Below are 21680 nucleotides of genomic sequence, written 5' to 3'. Positions count from 1 at the left end.
CTGGACACTGTTGCTCGTTTAACAACAAATCAATGTTGTTTCACGTTGCATGAATGTAACAATGGCAATAATTGACGAAAACTAATCGCTTAATTAGTAGGTCTAGTAGGGCCTATCATATGGCGACAAAACCCTGCGAATATGGAAAGTAGGCTAGTATCAGAAGGTGGCAGATGGTTACAGACATTTTGGGACTTAAATTGCACTAATTTTTTTTTTTAATTCCTGAAATGTCCGGCGGGCGCTGCCCGCCCGGGACTCGGCGCCGGTGCATACAATGTAACATAACGGCAATGCGATTAGGCATTCTTCAAAAATTCATTGCTTACAATTCCCTAAATTTCTAAACGAGATGCAAGATTGTGCTAAAACTATTTGTACAAATCAAGTGGATTCCAGCGTGCGTGACATCAGAGAGAGTGCTCGGTAGGGTGTTTTTAATTTTCTCATATCGTAAGTTTGATTTGTACAGGGCACCTGGTTGTTACAATTGGTAAGAAAACAATGTCTTTCAAATTTCAAGAAATTATTTCAACATTTACAACTTGCGCAAGGAGGTTGAAAAATTCACAAAATCAATGAAACAAGCAACTTTACAACACGCAACCAAATAACCAGCTTTATTCAGTACTTTTAATATGCACACATTTCAGGCACGTTTATAGGATAAGCAAATATAGCAACAAAGCAACTATTGCTCTAACACCCTTTACACCGTGTTTCACCCATAACCGAGATGATCAGAAGCAGTGGCGTATTTAGAAAGCTTATTAGGGGGGGGGGGGGGGCAATACATTGTGTCAGTCAGCCGTGTAGCGGTCCAGAATCGCCAAAAATACCGTCATATGATATTTGAACGGTTGTAACTGATCAGAAACAGCAGGATCGTCAAGAGATGTGCTGAAGTTTGTTTGATCTATATTTGGCCAGAAGTCGCGGAACTGAGCAAATAAGTCGATGACTGGGGACTTAGAAACAGCATCTACCAGAGAGAAAACTTTTTCAAGGACAATCTCCGACATGTGATGTTGACAGGCTAAATTCAAGAGTTGTTTCTTGAGAGAAGCTTCGATCAAAACACAGACTCCGTTCTGCCAGCCAGTGTTGACACTGGTTGTGTCGAAACACATTGCACGTACAAGATCTGCTATGCCCCAACTATATATTTCGGAGATCACTGCTTCAGCTTCGACGATTGGTTTTCCCGATTCTAGTTTCGGTACAGCCAGAAGTTTGGTAACGTCTTTGCCAGACACTAAAATTAGCAAACGGTCTACTTTGATGTGATTGTATTGCTCATAATCACCCATGATCTTCCCATCCCAATGACCTTCCCTTCACCCATGATCTTCCCATAGACCTTATGCTTTGTTTCAATCCAAGATCCAATACTCGATTATAAATTGGGGAAGAGCAAACTCTACATTGCTTGCTCCACTACAAGTGTTACAAAACAAGTTCATTCGATCCTGCTTATTTTTGCCGAGGTCAACAAATACAACTGTTCTTTATCACCAATTTAATGTGCTCAAAATTGACGATATTATTAAATTAGAAACTGCAAAATTTATGTACAAATATGTGCACAAAATGCTGCCCCGGGCCTTTGCTGGCTGCTTTATTTTTGTAAATGAAATTCACCATCATAAAACCCGTCAGAACCAAAAAAATGATTTATATTTGCCTTTTACAACCTCAAACTCTGGTAAGAAGATGCTATGTTTTAATGGAGTGAAACTATGGAATCAAGTACCAAAAGAAATAAAAGAAAAGTCTTACAATGTTTTTAAATTTAAATATAAATGTTTATTAAAGAATTTGTACAATGATCACTCCTGAAACGTATCATCCGCTTATTTCTCTACACAATGTTTTTTTATGTTGCCCTGTGTTATTAGATTGTTAATGTATTGTAAATTCCATTGTTAATTTTTACAAATTTAAGTGCTGGTATTGTGCTATATATTATATACCGTATGTGTTAATGTTCTTAATTTTGGGTCTTTTGTTTAAATGTTTGGGTGGCAGCTGACTTTGGTGACCTTTTGGTCTTTCGCTGCCATCCTTGTTGTGCGAATTATTTGTGTTTATTGTGTTTTTGCTTTTTGTGTCTTTTTTTTTCGCCAACAAAACAAAAAATAAACTGAACTGAACCCAATGTATGGTTAGTAGGGTGGAGTGAAAATTTTTTTTTTGAAATTCAAAAATCAGTAGTATTCAAGTGCTGACAAATATGCTAAAAACAACAGAAAAAATGAATTTGGGGGGTTGCCACCATTTTCCTGCGGCAACCAGCCACTAGGTGTCTCAGGTAACCTCAAAACATGAAAATCTTCATAACTGTTGAACCGTACATGCTAGAAAGATGGTTTTGGGTTTAAAAGAAGCGGAATTGCCATGTTCCTATCTAACTTTTAAGAACTTTTTGTTGTATTTTCACAAATAATGAAGTTATTGAACAAAAACCGAAAATTTACCATATGCGAAACAATAGCCTATGATAGTACAGATGGTAGTTTATTTATTTAAATACAGATGGTACAGCGTCAATGACAGGCCGACACAATGGCTGTATATGTATACAAGCTTTAGAAGAGCTTGCTTGCTATTGCAATGGGTGGTTTGCATGTTGCATGCACATAAACTACCACTACGTCATGTTTTTTTTAGAGTTAGATGGTTCGTCTCAAAGCCCAGATAATTCTCCGGGCCAATAGGCAAAATTCTGGATGAAACAGTGTGACTGTCTGATTGGCCTGTGGCAGATTTCTGTAATATTTCAAGCACTAGCTTTCCTGAATTGACTCAAGACATCATTGATGACCTAAGCACTGACCAATATTATGCTTATAATATCTGTTTGGCAGTAATTCTAGGGAAGGTAGATGCAGACTTACAATTTTAGGAGATAGGACCAATTGTGCATGCAAAGTGGTTGACCCTTGGATGTCATATACTAAGATTACTACACATCACTTCCTAAACCATCCAAAGATTTAGATACACTAGCCCAATTTTGCATCTATATATATATACTTTGGTTCCAAATTAAAGCCTGCAGCACAATAACAGATGGATCGAAAAATTTTTCAGTTTAATGCAACGCATCATCAGGTTTCCTGTTAAAAGATTTAAAGAAACTGCACTAAGAGTTATTTAGAGCAGGGCTTCCCAAACTGGGGGTCGCGACCCCTTGAGGGGTCACGTAACGAACTTCGGGGGTCGCAAAAAGTATACAAATTTTACACAAAGCACTGCATATTAACACGTATGTGCAAGATGCTGTGAAAGTTATTAACTTTATTAAGAGTCGTGCACTCAATAGGCTACCCGTATTTTGTAAATTTATTTAAGTTAGTGAAATATGGAATAGGAGTTTAAAACCCTCTTTGCTGCATTGTAAACGTGGATTTCAAAACTAAAGTCAATGCTTTAAAAAGTTAATAAAATTAATTTGCGTTCTTCTGGTGACTATTTACTAGGTTACCTCGTGATGTTAAAGATGATAACTAGCTTTTTTTTCCGACGTTTCGTCAGTCAGCACGACTGACTTTATCAAGGTGGCTAAAACAGGTTAATACAACCTGTTCAGCAACGATGGCACAACACAAAAACATACTGATAAAATGAGTAAAGTAAAGCAGCAAGAATCAGAATTAAAACACGCAACAAGATACCTAGAAGTTAAACTAAATGCAGTGAATGCCTAAAACCAATAGGCTACTTCCCGCAGCGTAAATTTATCTATCTATTGGGCCACTGTCAAGAAACGTTGAAAAGACATCAGACAAGACAGAAAGCAATGGGATTAGCAATAACAATGGTAGAGAAGACGCACTGAGAATGGAAAAGGTGAAGCTAAAGTTAAAGTAATTTGTTGTACACAGAGGGGAAATTCTGACCATCTTTTTGGTTAAGAGCATGTTGTGCCTTCTGGTTTATGTACCATTTTTCTGTGAACAATCTTTTTGTATAATCCTTTTTAGTTTTAAGAATGGTGGCGTTGGTCCAAGTAATAGTCACCAGAAGAACGCAAATTAATTTTATTACCAAATGCCTGGTGAACAGTCTCTCTCTGTTTTTGCTTTAAAAAGTTATTAGTGTTAAAAAATTAAGTCGTAATTTTTCCAACGGAAAAAGTTTAGAAAAAGGCTTTTCAAATTATACTATTTGTCCGGTTTGTTTGAAAAAGTTTTCATTGCCAGTTTTCAATTTAAAAACGAAAGCATACCACAAGATGGTTAACTTAACTGCTGAAGAAGTTCACGAACCACCGGCTATAAGGAACTTGTCCTACGATGAAATTGAAGCTATCCGAGCTCATCCACTAAACCTTTGTCATCCATGTCACAGCCAGTGTGTAGAACGCCATGTGAAGTTTGTCACAGAAGTATCTTCTCAAGTTGCAAGATTCCACAGAAGAGATGACGTTATACGCCAGAAAATTAAGTCCAGAAAACTACAGAATAAATTTGACACAACGAAGAAATTTTGAATGAAAACTAGTGGAACATTTCTGTGTGTGATGTCTATTTTCTGTGTATTAATGTTTCTTGCATTTGGCCAATTGCGCTGTCGTTGGGAAAGCTGACAGGGGTCGTAATTGGTTGCCAATTTACTGTATTGTATTTTCTGTGCAGATCTTACTAATGATCTTATTGCGTTGTAGATATGTACCGTGTGTAAACTGGCATTCTATAGTTTTGCATACCATAAATTTTCAGTTGTTGTAAGTAAAATCGCAAGAGTCTGCATTACACTGTTTTATGTAAAAACTGAAATCGATTTCGACCTAAACGATCATCTTGAGTCAGGTTATTCAAATAGAATCTATTTGAATCAATATTTTTCCAAGAAAATGAAACATTATCTTTGCATGCTAAACAAACTACTCTACAATGGCAGAGTATTCCTTAATATCATAGGCTATTGTTTCGCATATAATAAAATTTCGGTTTTTGTTCAATAACTTTATTATTTGTGTAAATACAACAAAAGTTCTTAAAAGCTAGATAGGAACATGGCAATTCAGCTTCTTTTAAACCCAAAACCATCTCCCTAGCATGTACGATTCAAAAGTTATGAAGATTTTCATGTTTTGAGGTTACCTGAGACACCTAGTGGCTGGTTGCCGCAGGAAAATGGTGGCAACCCCCCAAATTCATGTTTTCTGGTGTTTTTGGCATATTTGTCAGGACTTGAAAACTACTCATTTTTAAATTTCAAAAAAAAAAAATTTTCACTCCACCCTAATGGTCAGTGGGGTGCAAGGGTCAAAAGCCTCCCTAATTTCGTCCGACAGCTATTGGCGATAGACCTGGTGAGCTTTGTGAATTGAACTTGGGCTAATCATCAGATCACCGGTTGGATGGAGCAATTGCTTGGACACCGCCAGTGCATTAAAAATATGAACGGCCTTCCTCGAGGTAGTATTGGTCCTGTCCAATGCTGCTGCTATCTTGGGGGTTACTACAGCAATTTTACCTCGTCGGAATTTCGACAGACAGCTTGCAGCACTGGACCCAGGCTGTTCGGAGCACGTCAATCCACCAGCTGATGGATGACGCCCATCTCCAGACTTGTCGAGATTATCTTCTTGCTGAGTATCCATTTCTGAATCACTGGATTCCAGTATGGTTAAATTAGTAGATTCGGCAACACGAACTGCTTCCGCCTCAACTCGCTCTCTCTCCTTTAACTCTTTACAGGCAGAGAAGACTATCTCTCGTTATTTGTTCGTGATTTTTTTGTATATTGCAGTTTTTAGTCTAACTAAGAATATTTTATGAACAAAATTTAAAATTTATATTTCTTTGTTTTTTTATTATGTTCCCAAAATGGGAACGTTGGCATGTAAAAGTACCAAAAAATATCGTATTGTGTTTGTATTTGAATACGACGTAAACTTGGGTAGGCTACTATATTCGATAAATAGCATTGAAAAAAACAATAAACAAAAGTACATACGTTTAAGAGATCCAAACAACAAATGTACTTTCCACCACTGTACTTTCTACCATGTAACTGTACTTTCTACAACTTCCCTGTCACTAACTTTATGTTTGGTGGTATGCGTCACTGCATAACTTATGCATCCGTTTTTCGCATTTTGTGCATTGCAACCTTGTATTTTTCATGCACACTACACATCTTCCTTTTAACGACGATACAAGAAAATGATTCAAGGAGTCTAATCGCACGGTTGCAGATGGAGGTGCAGTAGGTCCCCCAAGTCGACGCCTAGGTTTCTCCACTATCACCAATGACCGAGAAATTTTGCGCCTGAACTGAAGGTGGTTTTCAGAACATTGATTTATGTGATTATAAAAACGGAAGGCAGCTACAATTGAGAGGTCGATAATATGGGCAAAAAGATTCCATCCCCTTTTTTTCGATCGAAGTCGTGGCTGGTAAGAAGATAGCAACCTGTCACATACATCTACACTCTACAGTCACCCCCATTCCCTGATTGTACATATCTATCAGAAATGGCTGTGTCACTGATTTTTTCTTTTCATGTTTCACTCTTCGTTGAACTGTTTGAGTTGGTGCTACACCGGCGTAATTACTTGCAACAGTGACAGCACAATTATCGTTCCATCTGGCACAAATTACAGTGCCGTCTGATCGCTAATCAAATTCTCCTCTAGGCTTTTTCTGGAAGGTTTTCTTACTGGAGAGAGGACAGGAACCGGTCCTGTTCTCTCTAATTGTACCACATGGCTTGTAACAAAAATGTCAAACAGAATAATATGTTGGTCTTTGACGCAACACATGACAGCATTGTCTCAACTACGTAAGCTTCCAAAGGTTTAGTTCTTCTTTTATCTTTACCGCAGCAGATTTTGAAGTTGTAGGGATAACCATCGGAGCTACGCAACATCTATAACTTGTAATCAAACTTTACTGGCTTTCCTTTTATATATTGTTTTGCACTGTGTAGTCCTCGATAAGGAACCATTGATTAGTCAATGCTTAGTAACTGGTGAAATGTACCAAATTGTTGACAATTTGACCTTAGCAGATCTAACAGCAGCAATATCTTGGCCGTTTTAGATTGAGGTAGATTATGATTGTCAGCCAGGTGCAAGTATGTTTTATATTGCGAAAACGGTCTCTGCTCGTGGTCTTAGAAAATATTGGTGCCTCCATGTCATCTGCTGTGCACATAGTCATTTTCTGATAGAAGACTGTAGTAACCACTGATAGTAAGCAGTGTTGTACGTTGACGGCGTCAACTTTTTGTTAACGCTGAAGCTAGCACCGTCAGTTTATTTTTTAGTTTGCGGAACTGATAGCGCCGTCAACTATTTTGCTGATATTTAGCATCACGCGCTATACGCCATTTTTTGTTTTCATGAAAAATCTGGTTTCACAATGAGAGTTAAATTTTGATGGATGTTTTGACTTTCAAACTGAAAAAAATGAGCAATCTTTTTCTGTGGCAGCTATTCGTTTATCCAACCATACAGTTCCAAGTTTGTTTATCGTATCCTGGGTTAATTTGAGTCGAGAAAAGACGAAATCGTCTTTCGCAGCTCGAAACAGTCTCAAAAACCAATCTTGTTAGAAGTCGAATACACAAGAATGGCGCACTATAACGATAAAGAACCTTTGTCTATGCCAGTAGTTGATGATCTACCCCAGAGGTCGAGAACTTATGGCTCGTTTTATAATGACATCAATAGCTCTACGATATAATCTAAGATGGCACTTCTTGACCTGCCAATTGGCTAAAATAGCGCTTGAAATTAGCGCTGACGTTGATGCCTTCAACTTCTTTGAGAGCTTACGCAGTTGCCTACTTCACGCCGTGAAGTTTTTAGGCAATTTGCGCTAACGCTGACGCCGTCAATTTATTTCACTGACGCGTACAACACTGATAGTAAGCCAATAAGTTTTCTAATATCAGCCTCATCAACTTTGAAGTTTATTCTATTCTTGTCTCTCTTTTGTATATAAGCTTGTTTTCTCTACGAGTAAAGAGGAACATGTCATCAGTAATGAACAAAGAAAATATCTCAAACATGCTTTCCCTCCATAAGCTTGAACCTTATCGGATGGCCGCAGTTCTTTCGGGTCGCTCAGTGATGCTTTGTCTTTTTTCGCCCTCTGCAAGCTCTTTTCGTTCCTTCGATGGAGGTCGTAGAAGTGTTTTCTGCTTAAGATCAAGCTATGATAACATCTAGCTGTGACAGCATCAAGCTGTGAAAATGTTCTCTCAGTAAATGTAGTGAGAAATTTTTTGAGATAAACTCCGTTATTTGTGTATCACATGTTGCCAACGTTCCCATTTTGGGAACAACGTATAAATTTAATTATGCGAAGAAAAATGTTAAATATAACGAAACAAATGGTAGGGGAAACAAGTTATTAGTGATAATCTCACATAAAAAACGCAAATATTTTGAAAAAAAGTTTGATTTGTGTTTTCGTGAAGCACTTTTTTACAAAAGATGAAAAATATGATTTTTGACTAAATCCATCGCTTTCTTAAAGGAACGATTTTGCAATACTATTTTTTCAACAAATGCATCTGCAACAATAATCATTCAACAACAATATCCAAAACAATTTTTTTTTTAAATGAGGTCTGTGTAAAGCTGTGCGCGACTTCAACCCCATGTTCCCATTTTGGGAACGTTGGCGTGTAAAGGGTTAATGCTCTATTCCTCACTCGCTCATCTATCCTGCATAGAACCATATCAACGCCAACCATGGAACCTAGGCGCCCCTCTTCTCTCTGGGCAAGACGAAACTGGCGATCTTCTTCTATGGTGATCATTTCCAAAGCATTACTGTGTGCTATATCGAATAGGTGATCCAATGATTTCTTAAAATCTGTCCGTTTGACTAACTCAAGCGCACTCTTACGATTGATAGATTTTTTCAAGCTTTGCCATTCCTGGTGTAATTTTTTCACCTGATTAATCACATGGTTTTGATGGCGTGTTGGAAATCGTGCTCGACTCCAAATAGGCAAAAGCAAAGATACTGTGTTCTTGACACTACTTTTCAAATCAAAACCTTTTTTTACAATGAAAATGAAACAAAACTTGAAGCACTTCTCCCCTCGATGGTAATTTTACAGCGCTGAAATGACCTGAACTGCTACCTACCAGCCAGATTTTATCTTTAGACCTTGTCACAACCATTGTACAACCGCAAACTGTTAGTAAACCGAAATAAATGCAACAGCACAAAAGACTTGACAGTGTAATTTTCGTAGTTTTACGAGGTGTTGCAATTGTGACGTAACAATGCATTATTTGTTCTGTGAAGTGACGTAGCCTACAAGTACCAGTAATTGCTTATATTCCGCTGCTAGATTATAGGCTAAACAACCTAAACTTTAGCTTCCTTGCGCAAGTAGTAAATGTCGACGGATTTCAACAAAAATTTGCCAAAAGGATTTTTTTACTGAAAGGAAATGAACACCACCCTGTACATTAATATTAACAATGGTTAGAATTTTGCGTTTTACGCTAAAAACATCCTAGTGCTCGGGCAATACATAGTACAGCATTTAGAACTTTTGGGGAGTTGTTTTTTTTTGCCCCAACTACCTCTTTGTTTTTTTGCCCCATCTTACACATTTCTTAAATTAATAACAATTGCTCAGAATGGCAGAGAATAAACAATTTAAATTAATTCATCTGGATGACTCATCTACTCTCTAGAGCAGGGGTCGGCAACCTACGGCCCGCGGGCCGGATCCGGCCCGCCAAGCAAAATTATCCGGCCCGCAACATTTTTGCAAATTGTAGTTGGCGGGCCAAAACGAACATCCCATTATTTTATGCTGCCATTTGGTTTTACATAACAGAATTTAGATTACTAAATGTTATGTAAAACTTTCGCAATTTTTACTTTTCCATATTTATCCGCAACGCTCACTTGTAATCACGTAGCCTGTGTATTGTGTACTTATGCCGCAACAATGCTTAGTTAGGGCATTGTCGCCATTTTGAATTTCCTTGATATTCTTTCTCTGCGAACTGCATTTTAGAGAGAGCGACGTTGCAGGCCTGACAGATAGTTTGATAGATTTGAAGTTTTAAGAATTAGTTTGTTTGAAGGTTGATAATTTAGAAATATGTGTAGCTTAGGAAGCAGGAATTGGCCTTTTTAGTGACAGCCGGTCCAGACTTTTAAATTACTTTATTTTTTAGAGTTATAATTTACTCCCAGTTCCATTTTTCCGTTTTTTTCAACAAGTGATTCTTGTCTTTGAAGAATTTGCTGCTTGTTAGAATCCACCAAGCATAGGAAATTATCACAAAGCGCCTTTGTACCCGCGACCTATCGATCACGGGTCGCTTTGTTATAGTAAACTAGGTTTGGGGCAAAATTTAGCTTAAGCTTGCAGAAGGTAGCATCAAGGTACTTGGCAGTTTCACCTTGAAGTCCGGTTATATTAGCCTATTTACTGCATGCTAGTTGCAGGCTACATGAGTTGCGTTAGTAATAGTCAATTAACCGTATATTTAACGGCAAGTTGAGAACACAACTTACTGATGACCACTTGCAAGATGTTATGATTCTTGCCTCATCCAACCTATCACCTGACCTTCAGAAACTTTCTAGCAGGAAACGACATCAAATATCACATTAATGTTGTGCTGTCAATAAATAAAGTACTTGGTGTTTTTCGTTACCAATTGTTACTAATTTTCTTTATATTAATCTATATAAGCCTATAGTAGCTAAATATGGAGATACTCTGATAAGAACGCCAATTTTAACAATATTATGAAAAGTAAAGAAAACGGAAGTGCAAATGGAAAACTTGTACGGCCCGTTGACATCTGCGCAGTTTTGTTTTGGCCCGCGACTGAAGAAAGGTTGCCGACCCCTGCTCTAGAGTCTAGATGCAGGGCACATAGCCACAAACCCACAAAATTGATTTTCCACAACAAAATTTGTTGCAACAAACATGAATGCAGCAAATTACTGTTAACTTTCATTTACCTTTGAATGATCGGGGTCCGCTTTGTTCGAAGTGACATTTTTCAAACAAACAGTTATGAAATTACCTTTAATCATGTTCAACTTCTTGAATGCAGTTTCACTGCAACAAAAAAATATTAAAAATCAAACGAAGAATATAAATTGCACTTTATGTCCAATATTACAAATTGCTGTAATCAATGCAGTAACCACAGTAATAAGCACATACACATCAAAATATTGTATATATTTTAGGGTGCAGTACTGCACGCCTATTTTTAAAAAATACATAATTTTTTTTGCTATTTATGTCAGAAATTTTTTGTAGATTCAAAATTTGTGCTTAGTTTTTGCCTATTTCGGCTACTTTAACTTTAGATTTGAGGTTATTTTTGAAGACCGCTTGACTTTTAGGTAAAGATGTGTCCCATACTTTAATCAACCAATGGTTTATTTGTCAGAAACAAGAACATAGTACACATTTGAAATATAAAAGTAATATACACAAAGCAAAATGCAGCAGCCCCGGACTGATATTATGACAGAGTGATCAGGGATTCATCCGGGCAGCCTCGAACTGGGATGAGTTGAGTAATCAGAGGAAAAACAGTGGATAGGAAGACAACCAAACTCTCTGTCTTACCACTATCAATGTTGGCACTTTGAGGGGAAGAGCTGGTGAGGTTGTGGAAATGTTAACACATAGGGACATTGACATATGCTGCACACAAGAAATCCAACGGAAAGGTAAATCTGCAAGAATGGTAACGAAGAAGAACAGCAAGTATAAGTGCTTTTATAATTGCTATCAGTCTCATGAGATAGTAGTCGTATAATTTGGCTCACAGCCTTTAATGTGAAGAAGCAATTAATGCTTTCAGTGTTTATGCTCCTCAAGTTGGTTGCTTGCAAGAAGAAAAATATTTTTTTATCAATATCAGGCACTTTTAAGTAACCTAGCTCTTAATCTCTACACTGTGCCTGACGGTAAAGTGCTCTTGGTTTGTGAACATTTCAATGGGCATGTAGGTGGGTTTTCTGATGGCTTCGACAGTGTTCATGGTAACCTACATGGTTCAAGAAATAGTTGAAGAAACGCCGAGGGAACAAGTTTATTGGACCTTTGTGTTGCTCTCAATCTCGCTGTTGTTAACACCTTCTTCGTGAAATTGGCTCTCCGGTTGATCAAAAAGTGTTGGAGCTAGAATACTCTTTTTCTGAGGTCTAGCAATGATGTTCATGTCACTGATAAGCAGTATTTGTTGTGAGATCCATTCTTCACTACCGATGACTTTTGCATTGCACACAAACCTTAAGTCCAATTTTAGTAGGGTTTTTGATATGTGGTTGAAAATTGTGCAAAAATGTGAATCTTTGAGCTCCTCTTGACCGTTTTCCTAGTATTTTTCCACTTAAAGATAAATCTTCAAGTTTGCTTTTCCTTATGATGTGACCCAAGAACTTCAGCTGCCGCTTTGTAAAGATCTCAACTTAATTTTAAAATTTAATGATTTCTTGTCAATCTAAAGTCTAAACTTTATACACTTGTTACACTTTATACACCTGTTAACCGATTATTTTTTTATTTTTCCGTGTTTCGGCTTTGCGTGTTAGGATATAATCGTTATTATTACGTAACATTCCATGATCATTGAAGTCGATGACAAACCTTAGCGGCCGCATAAAACAATGATGTCAGGTAGGTTAGGTGATAATGGCGGTAAGAGATGTCGTTAATGCAGGCAACATCTGCGACTAAGACCATTGAACACCTTTTCTTTTATCGGTTTTCGATTTAATTTTCACACATTGCGAGCTATCTTTGCTTCAAGAACATCGTGGGGAGTCATAATAGCACATTTTCCTGGCCTAGTTTTGTTTGAGTTCAACCACTCAGGTCAGAAGTTACAGTTTTTCTTTTGCACTACTGAATAAGCTTTTCGCCCGAGATAAACAATTGCTGGTGGACATTAACACATTTTTTACATCGATTCAATGTCTGCCAGTGTTGAATGTTCATGTGTTAATGAGCGGATTTCGATTCTTGTGTGTCTGATAACAAAACAATGCATTCTGTTGAATCATAATTGATCTCACAAAGGGAAGACCTTGTAAAAAATAGCGAGTCTAATTTAGCTGGTTTACTTATTATAACCGTGAATATTGTAACGTGACTATTCCAGCAGCGTAAGTTACTCTACGGTCTACTTTGAAATTTCCTCACCATATGTCAATACCGATAAGAGCAGGGGTGCGCCGCACCCCTGCACCCCCTTACTCTATGCTATTTCTGTAATTATCAGGTCTTCTGGAATAAGAACTGCTTATTCAGGTCAAGTTGCTGTCTGTGGTTCTGAAATTTCTGCATTTTTGATATGTAGCTTTGAGAATGACACTAATTAATAAAGGTCATAGTATTACGGAAGGCTCAGATAACTAAGTTTTCAGCACTTAAATTCTTAGTTCTGTGTACTGTATGTAGGCTATGTACCGTAGATATCTTTTTTTCAAAAAATTACAGTAATCTCTTCACATATTATCTTTAGTTCATAAAGCTGACCTTGTTGTGGGTAGCATTGTTAACTGTTTAATCATGCCTAAAACTTCAAAAAAAGAGTAAGAAGCACAGAAAGTTCTTCTGTCATTGGACCCTCCAAGGAGCTTCCCACTGCTGATTTACCAACACTACGACATGTTCTTGCACTCTGTGCCTTGTTGAAGGTGACTACTGTAACTTTTTCTCTGACAGGTTTTGATTAAGCTTGGTAGTGGCATAAAACATAGACCAACTCGTATATTTTCATATGGATATTTTTCTTAAGGGTAGTTGTTAAAAATACTACCGTAATATATAGTTTGCATTAATGAACAGTACACCGTACAATAACCAACTAGCGGACACTTTTCAAAACCTTAATGTGTTATGATGTGTTTTCAAAACCTTAACGTACAGTCTATCCTTAATGAAGATCGCATTCCTAAAACAGAGTTGAAGTTTCTCCTCTCCCAACGTTATTGTGGAGTAGAAGCACCGTTATCCCAAATTAGGCCCCCTTGACAAAAGGACAACAAAAACGCTTCAAAAGAGAGTTTGCAAAAACGTGAGTTCTTACATATCTTTTCAAATTTTTTTGTGTAGTAATTTTCTATTAAATGTACCAAACTTTTGTTCGATCACAGGCTTGTGTAAGTATATTCTTTGATAACAGGGTCATGCAGAGACAGGTCCCATGTTGTGTACTAGGGTTGGTCAATGGTCAGTTGTCATCATCGATGTGGCTCTTCAAACAACATTTGTTGATTGGAACCATATGAGAAAAACAATGGGATTACTGCCAATTCTACAACCCACTTCACCATTGCAGATGTAGTGCAACCAACTCTAGATAGTAGGTGGTTTAAGGATTTTTCCTTTTCCTAAAGCATTTCCTCACGGAAAAGTGATTCAGATGTTCTGATTTCTATGTCTGTAAAGGCCGGAATGGCCCGTTTCGGTGAGTCCGATTCGGTGAGTCCAATTCGGTGAGTCCGATTCGGTGAGTCTGATCCCTTAACGAGGGATTTTTTCAAATTTTTTTTTTAATTATTGGGTACCGTAGCCTAATTATCATTGCCGTTTTAGGGTTCGGGGTTAGGGGTTAGGATTAGGGGTTAGAGGTTAGGAACTCACCGAATCAGACTCACCGAATCGGACTCACCGAATAGTAGCAGACCCGTAAAGGCAGGCTCGTGCTTCCACTAAAGCTAGTCGTGCTATGTCGAGAAGATTTTTCTTGACTATCACTGATTTATGCTGCCATTTGTCCGAAAGAGTATTATTTGTTATGTTTGGCATATATTGTTTTTCGTTGTGACAGTCAGAAATAAAAACAAACTGAACTAATTTACATGGATTATTTTGTGTTATTTACATTTATCATTCACACAAAAAACTTGTTTTTCAAGAGCCTTAAACAACAGCGAGTAGATGATTTCGCTGTAGCAAAGAAATCACAAGTGATAGAGGAGCTCAAAAATTCACATTTTTGCACAATTTTCAACCACATATCAAAAACCCTACTAAAATTTGGCAAGACGCACGAGATCGATCAAACTGGAACATCATTGTACATCGAGGGCTGTATCAGCTATGATACCTACAGAGAGAGAGAATCTACATCGGCAATGATTTTGCCACAGCAAAAAAGCGTTAATTTTGAAGGCTGCCGAGCTGGAGACAACAGCTTGTCCTGTGTAAAAGTCGAACATGTTTTTTTAAGGTGAAAGTCACTTGATAAAATCTCGACCTATACAAGTAGATACGGTATATACTATATAGTGATTCCCCTAAACACAAATTTTTGGTAAAATAACCCAAAACACGAATTTCAAATAAAACAGGCTAATGTTTGTTTAAACTCAAAAACTGAAATGGCACAGGTAAGAAGATTGCTATCCCTATTTCTGCCCTAAAAAAGAGACCAAAATCGATGTTCAGATTTCAGCAATCAGCAAATATTTCACCTGGGCCCAAAACCCTGTCCCTAATAAAATTGAAAACTTTCTGACCGTCTGCACTAACTTTGCTGTTAAATCTCTTCCGGTAAACCTAAAATTGCCATTGAAACATCAATAAAATGGGAAATAATGCTTGAGCGCAGTGGTTCTCAACGGGGACGGTACCGCCCTACGGGGGGGGGGGGGGGGGGGTGTTTTGATTTTGCAGGGGGGGGGGGCGGTATGATTACCTTGGCTTAAGGGGGGCATTTTGATTATTAGAGAGCATTTTGGTTCAGCCCATCTACCGATCAGCGTAACGATTTTGTCACTTCACTGTAAATGGATAATCTACTCTACATGCTCGCACGATAGCCAAACAATTTCTCTTACACCATCGTCGTATTTGATTGACTAACCGTTTTGTTTACAAATGCTATCTATTTAAAATTTAAATTCAGTAATTTTTCAGTATAATTATCACAAAATCTGGTGAGTTCCATTATGACGTAACCCAGTGCTTCTCAACCCCTGGGTCGCGACCCAAAACTGGGTCGTCGTTGATGTGGTGATAAAAGATAATGTCTCTTGAGTCTTGAGCAAACTTAAAACTGCCTACCACTAATTTAGTTTTCGTAATTTCCACTACCGTATTCAAACTACGCCGCAGGTTTCACCCAACGATTTTACCACACGCATTTTGCGCAGAAGTAGTACACATTAGACTAATTGAGAAGAAAAATTTTTGTTCTGCAAAACTTCAGAAACAACAACACGAGGTCGAGGCGACGATATCTTTGCTTTGGTCGCCTCATTTATGAATGAAGAGAGTTAGAGTGGATAAAATCTCCAGTATTTGCAGTGATGGAGCTCCAGCTATGCTTGGATCCCGCAAAGGTTTTACTGCTCGTGTGAAAGAAATTAATCCTAATGTAGCCTACTCGTCAGTCACTGTTTCATCAAACTAAAGGAGAGAAATTGTCTTCAACCTGGAAATGACATGAGATTGGCACTAAGTAAAATAGCTCCAAATTTTGACAAGTTGTTGAAACAATACAAAGTCAAGGCTCATATTAATTAAATTCGACATTTTGTTGTTATGTTTAATTGTGTATATGAGTGTGGCTCATTTTCTCACGCTTACAAAACGTTGTGCAAAACGTAGTTTTGGAAATAGGGCTGCCAAAACTTCGCTATTAATTTGACCTTAATTTTTGGGTCGCCACAAATAAAGATTGAGAAGCACTGACCTAACCACTACTACCAGTATACTGTTTTCATGCTCGCAAATATAATATATTTGCTTTTCATAATCAATCATTTTTGTTGGAGGGGCGGTAAAATTTCGTCAGTTTATAAAGGCGGCGTTGGGCCAAAAATAGTTGAGAAACACTGCTCTAGCGCCATGTGGCAAATAAGTTCAAAACAGCAACCGCTAGATGGCGATAGTAAATTTTGGGTTTCGAGCAATTTTACCATTGTGCAAGAGCAGCCATGCTTTTATTATATCCGTTTTGATGTGGTAAGCATTAAGAAAATGGCGGATCCGCGGTAATTTATACATATTTTCCTACAGACCAACAGGGAGATTCCAAATGTGACTAACGGACATTTTGACTGCTTTTGGATGTAATTAAGAAATATGAGATTATGTAAAAACATGAAACCTATGAGATTAGTTATCAGTGACTTGGACCTAAACTTTGCTCTATTTGAGAAATTCATGAACTTTTTACTTTTTTCAAAAACCTAAAAGTTTGTTGTGAGTAACGGACCAGGGACAAATATTAAAAATTGGTACTGTGAAAGCAAATTCAACAGTCTGCTCATTGACAGCACGAATTCTATTGAAATGCCAGTATTGTAAAGTGTAAATATCAAGGAAATGTCAGCATGGTTTAGTTTGGAAATATCTTAAAGTGTATGTTAGTAGTTGCATCATAAATGAAGTGTGTCATTGTGACTAACGGGACATAGCCTTTGTGACTGACGGGACATCCATGTTATTTTCATTATTTTTTGTTGTTTTCTTGTATTAATCATTGAACTGAGTAACAATTTTGTAAAACTAAAATGAGTCTTGCACCTCACGTGAATCACAGAAACATTTCAATGGGTGCCAGTACTTTGGGGCACCACTGCTAAGCTACTTCAATGAAATAATGTACAATATAAATGATTTCTTTTTTTTTTCTCTTAAATACTTTTTCTCCATTAATTACAACATTGATGCAGTCTTTCACTTCTGGTGATTGTCTTGAGATGTCATCACGCTGATAGAAATTACTTATATCCATTTTGTCTATTTCTGTTAGTTTTCTCTTCTTTGGGTTGGTTATTTTGACTGCAAAGGTTTTTTTGGTCATTTCTTCCCAGGCAAGTTTTCGAACAACTGCACGCCTTTAGCTTGGGCTATATGGTAGATTTCTTTTCGCATGTGTTACAGCTTTATTGTAGCTTGATCTGCTCCTGAAGGCAGAGTCTGAGGGAGACACTGTAACAGTTTGGGAGGAAGAAGGAGCAGCTGAGTCAGAAATCTTCTTTTGTGCTTCTTGGTATAGAGATTTTCTCCGTCGCTCATACATTCTTTTTGCTTCAACAACCTTATTTTTTTCAATGTTTGACATTTTTTATATAACTTCATGTTGTTTTGCCCTAAACTTTTTCATTTTTTCTTTCTGTTGCTTCAAGTAATTTTCATAGGTTCCCATATCTTTCATTTTTTGAATCTGTTTCCTTTTTCTTTCAGCAGCAGATTTGGCCATCTTTATTACTGCTCCTGTCTTTTCCATGTTTTTAGATGCCGTAAACCGGGGTGGCTTTGGCCCAATTTTACTATTATTTTTTATGTTTTCTGTGATATTCTGATTTCCTAATGACCTAGGGTTTATTTTATACTAGTATATTGTAGACAGAGCTCTTTTGTTATCATAACACAAAAATAATTTTTAAATTATGACAATTTGACATGTTTGTTTATTTAACAAAACATGGGCCAAAGTCACCCCGTGGTTGGGGTGACTTTGGCCCATGTCTGCTTTTGCCTTCCCATCCTACCCAAATTTAATTTTGAACCATGTAACAAAGTCAGGAGGGTGTCTTTGGCCCAAAAACGTGTTAAAAAATGGCAATATACAGCATGTCACAATATAACACATTGACAATTAGGCATACAGATACATTTATTTTCTTCATGGATTTTCAGGTAGGGTGAGTACGTTTTTTTAAAGTTATGAAATTATGAATGAATTACTATTTAGCCTAATCTGATTGTGATTTAATAAGCATGTATATACAATATTTCTGACTCACATTCATTACATTTTCTTCAACATAGTCAGAGATGAAGTTTGAAACAAACTGCCGTTGGGCTAAAGCCACCCTAAAAACACCATTTTTATACACTGTTATACAATTTAGCATTTATCTGAGATATAAGGATTTGTGGAAACAAAAAAGTATATACACCCCATCAAAACATCCCAATCACCCACTTTAAATGAAAAAAAAATAATTGGAAAATTATATTTGACATACTTTGGCAGAGAAGTTTGAGAATGTTTTTTGTCAAAAGTTTGACATTCTTTAACCTACCCAACATCAACATAATATCATAAAAAGTTTCCTATATTTGTTGTATTCATAACACTGATTCCTGAAATTGAAAATATGCATACAGATTGTTATCTTTCATTTGACACCAAAACTGAGTATAAAAATGAACATATCAGAAAATTACACCATTTCATATAATTTTATAAATTTTGGGCCAAAGTCACCCTCAAGGGCCAAAGTCACTCCAGTTTACGGGTGCCTCTAAAGCTTTTGATAAAATTAATCATCACACTTTGTTTAAAAAAATGATTGAAAAAAGAGTGCCTATGCTATTTGTCCGTTTGTTACAGTATTGGTACAGTCATCAAACTATGTGTGTAAAATGGGTGGCCACCTCTCTCAGCCTTTTCATGTTTCCAATGGGGTGAGGCAGGGTGGGGTTTTGAGTCCATACCTTTTTGCCTTTTATGTTGATGATCTATCTAAAAAGCTTAACATGTCTAAAGTGGGTTGCTATGTTGGGAATGCATTGGTAAATCACATTATGTTTGCTGATGACCTTTGCTGCTTTTGTCCCATCCTTGTTGGTTTACGTAAATTGATTGAAATCTGCCAAGACTTTGCTAAGCAACATGACATTACGTTTAACTGTAGAAAATCCTTTGGGGTGTTATTTAAGCCCAAACATTTCGATCTGTCTGCTTCCCCAAAGATTATTGTTGACCAAGAACCGATCAAGTTTGTTGAAAATATTAAGTATTTAGGTGTGTATATCACGTCCTCATTATCAGATGACAAGGACATACTGCGACAAATTAAATCTCTTTATTGTACTGTAAACAAATTAAAAAATAAATATAGCAAATGTTCACACAGAGTAAAAATGTGTTGTTTCGCTCTTACTGTACAAACAGCTCTTTATGCTTGTCAACTTTGGCACACTTATCGCTGTTCTACGATCAATCGGATTAGAATTGCCTATAATGACTCATTTGGTATTCTTCACAATATGCCTCGCTTTACTAGTGCACGTGAATGTCAAGTTAATGCAAATGTTATAACTTTTGATGCTCTATTGCGGAAAACAGTTTATGCCTTTGTGCAACGTTGTTACAAATCTCTCAATTCTCCTATCATAGCATTAATGTTCTCAGACGCTTTCTATAAAACGACATTTTTTAAGCACTACAATGATTTGTTGCACATGTCATCCAAGTGACTCCTTACGTCTTGTCTTTTTGTGTTTTTTGTGTTTTGGTTTTAATATGGACAACCTTGTCTGATACAAATAAATAATAATCACAAATTATTTATCATTAACAATAGATCAGGCTTTTTTGAATAGTTATTAGTGTCACTGAAAAGACAATATCTAAAAAACAATTTTTCACCACAACATACCAAACTTTTAGTTTATTGATAATAATCATACAAAAGATTGTTGTGGTTGTCTACTTTCAAGCTCTACCAGTGCATGATTAATTATCTAGCACACTCCCCAAGCCCTTAAAAGGTGTATTGTTGGTAGTATCTATTTAAAATGCTACCCACAATGCCTCTCTTTATGAGCATGTGGTAGACTTCAAGAAGCATTAGAGCAGTGGTTCCTAACCTTTTTTTGGCTGTTACCCTAATCTTCACCCTGAAGTGAGCCAATTACCCCCAAGATTAATTTTCAAAAACAAAGGTGTTTATTGCTATGTATTTCAAGGGTCTGCTACTATTCGGCTAGTCCGATTGGGCTAGTCCGATTCGGCTAGTCTGATTCGGCTATTTCCCTTTTCGGCTACAGCCCGATTTGGCTAGTCCGATTGGGCTAGTTCCCTATTTGGCTATAGTCTTTATCAGTTATTCGCTATTCGGCAATTTTTTGAAAATCAAACGATAATCCTTCTGTAATCCAACAAAATCCTTCTGTAAATCCAATGATGCCTTCTGTTTATTTAGAGAATTTTGTATTTTATTCCACAATATGGTTTCTTTTGCATTCCGACAAAGAAAAACAAATTGAAATGAAATTTAGCGAAAAATGTTTGAACTATTAAATTGAACTGTTTGCTCACATAAAATCGACAACGATGCCTTCTGTTTATTTAGAGAAGTTGTATTTTATTCCACAATATATTTTCTTTTATATTTGAAATAATCGAAGCTTTAGATGAGCGGGGTTTACACCTAACCACTGAGATCTTAAATCATATTTATGACACCGGAAACATCTCTAGTGATATGGTACGTTCCATATTCATAACTTTACCAAAGAAAACCGGAGCAACAGAATGCTCACTCCACAGAACAATTAGCCTTGTAAATCATTTAACAAACATCTTACTCCAAATCATGATGATGAGATTGAGACCAAAACTAAAATCGGAAATTTCAACAGCACAGTTTGGAATTGTTCAAAACAAAGGGACCACAAAAGGAATTTTTACATTAAAAATGATAACAGAGTATGTCCGATTCTTCTGTGTATTTAGAGAATTTTGTATTTTATTCTACAATATCGTTTCTTATGCATTCATGCATTTTATCCAGTGTTTGCCTTTGAGTGCCTTCCCAGACGACAAAATCCGTCATTTTTAAAAATTAAAAATGACGAATTTTGTTGTCTGGGTTAGTTCAAAATATGTTTTTTACATCAAAACAACATTCTTCATTAATAACAATAGAGGTTAATGAGATATATAAATAGAAGT

At 36.8% G+C, this 21680-nt stretch overlaps 1 protein-coding gene across 1 annotated transcript in view; it reads right to left on the bottom strand.

Moving 5' to 3' along the window:
* LOC145770413 (peroxisomal ATPase PEX6-like) overlaps positions 1 to 21680 on the bottom strand; it is a 187050-nt gene that overhangs the window by 129944 nt on the left and 35426 nt on the right. Inside the window, exon 3 of the mRNA XM_082582057.1 lies at positions 10972 to 11071. Within this exon, the coding sequence (XP_082438183.1) occupies positions 10972 to 11071 (100 nt within the window). The remainder of the gene's footprint in view (positions 1 to 10971; positions 11072 to 21680) is intronic.

The sequence above is a fragment of the Aplidium turbinatum genome, chromosome 1 (genome assembly GCF_918807975.1).
Source record: "Aplidium turbinatum chromosome 1, kaAplTurb1.1, whole genome shotgun sequence".
NCBI lineage: Eukaryota > Metazoa > Chordata > Ascidiacea > Aplousobranchia > Polyclinidae > Aplidium > Aplidium turbinatum.
The sequence above is the reverse complement of the archived record's forward strand: the minus strand, read 5'-3'. Positions and strand labels throughout refer to the sequence as shown.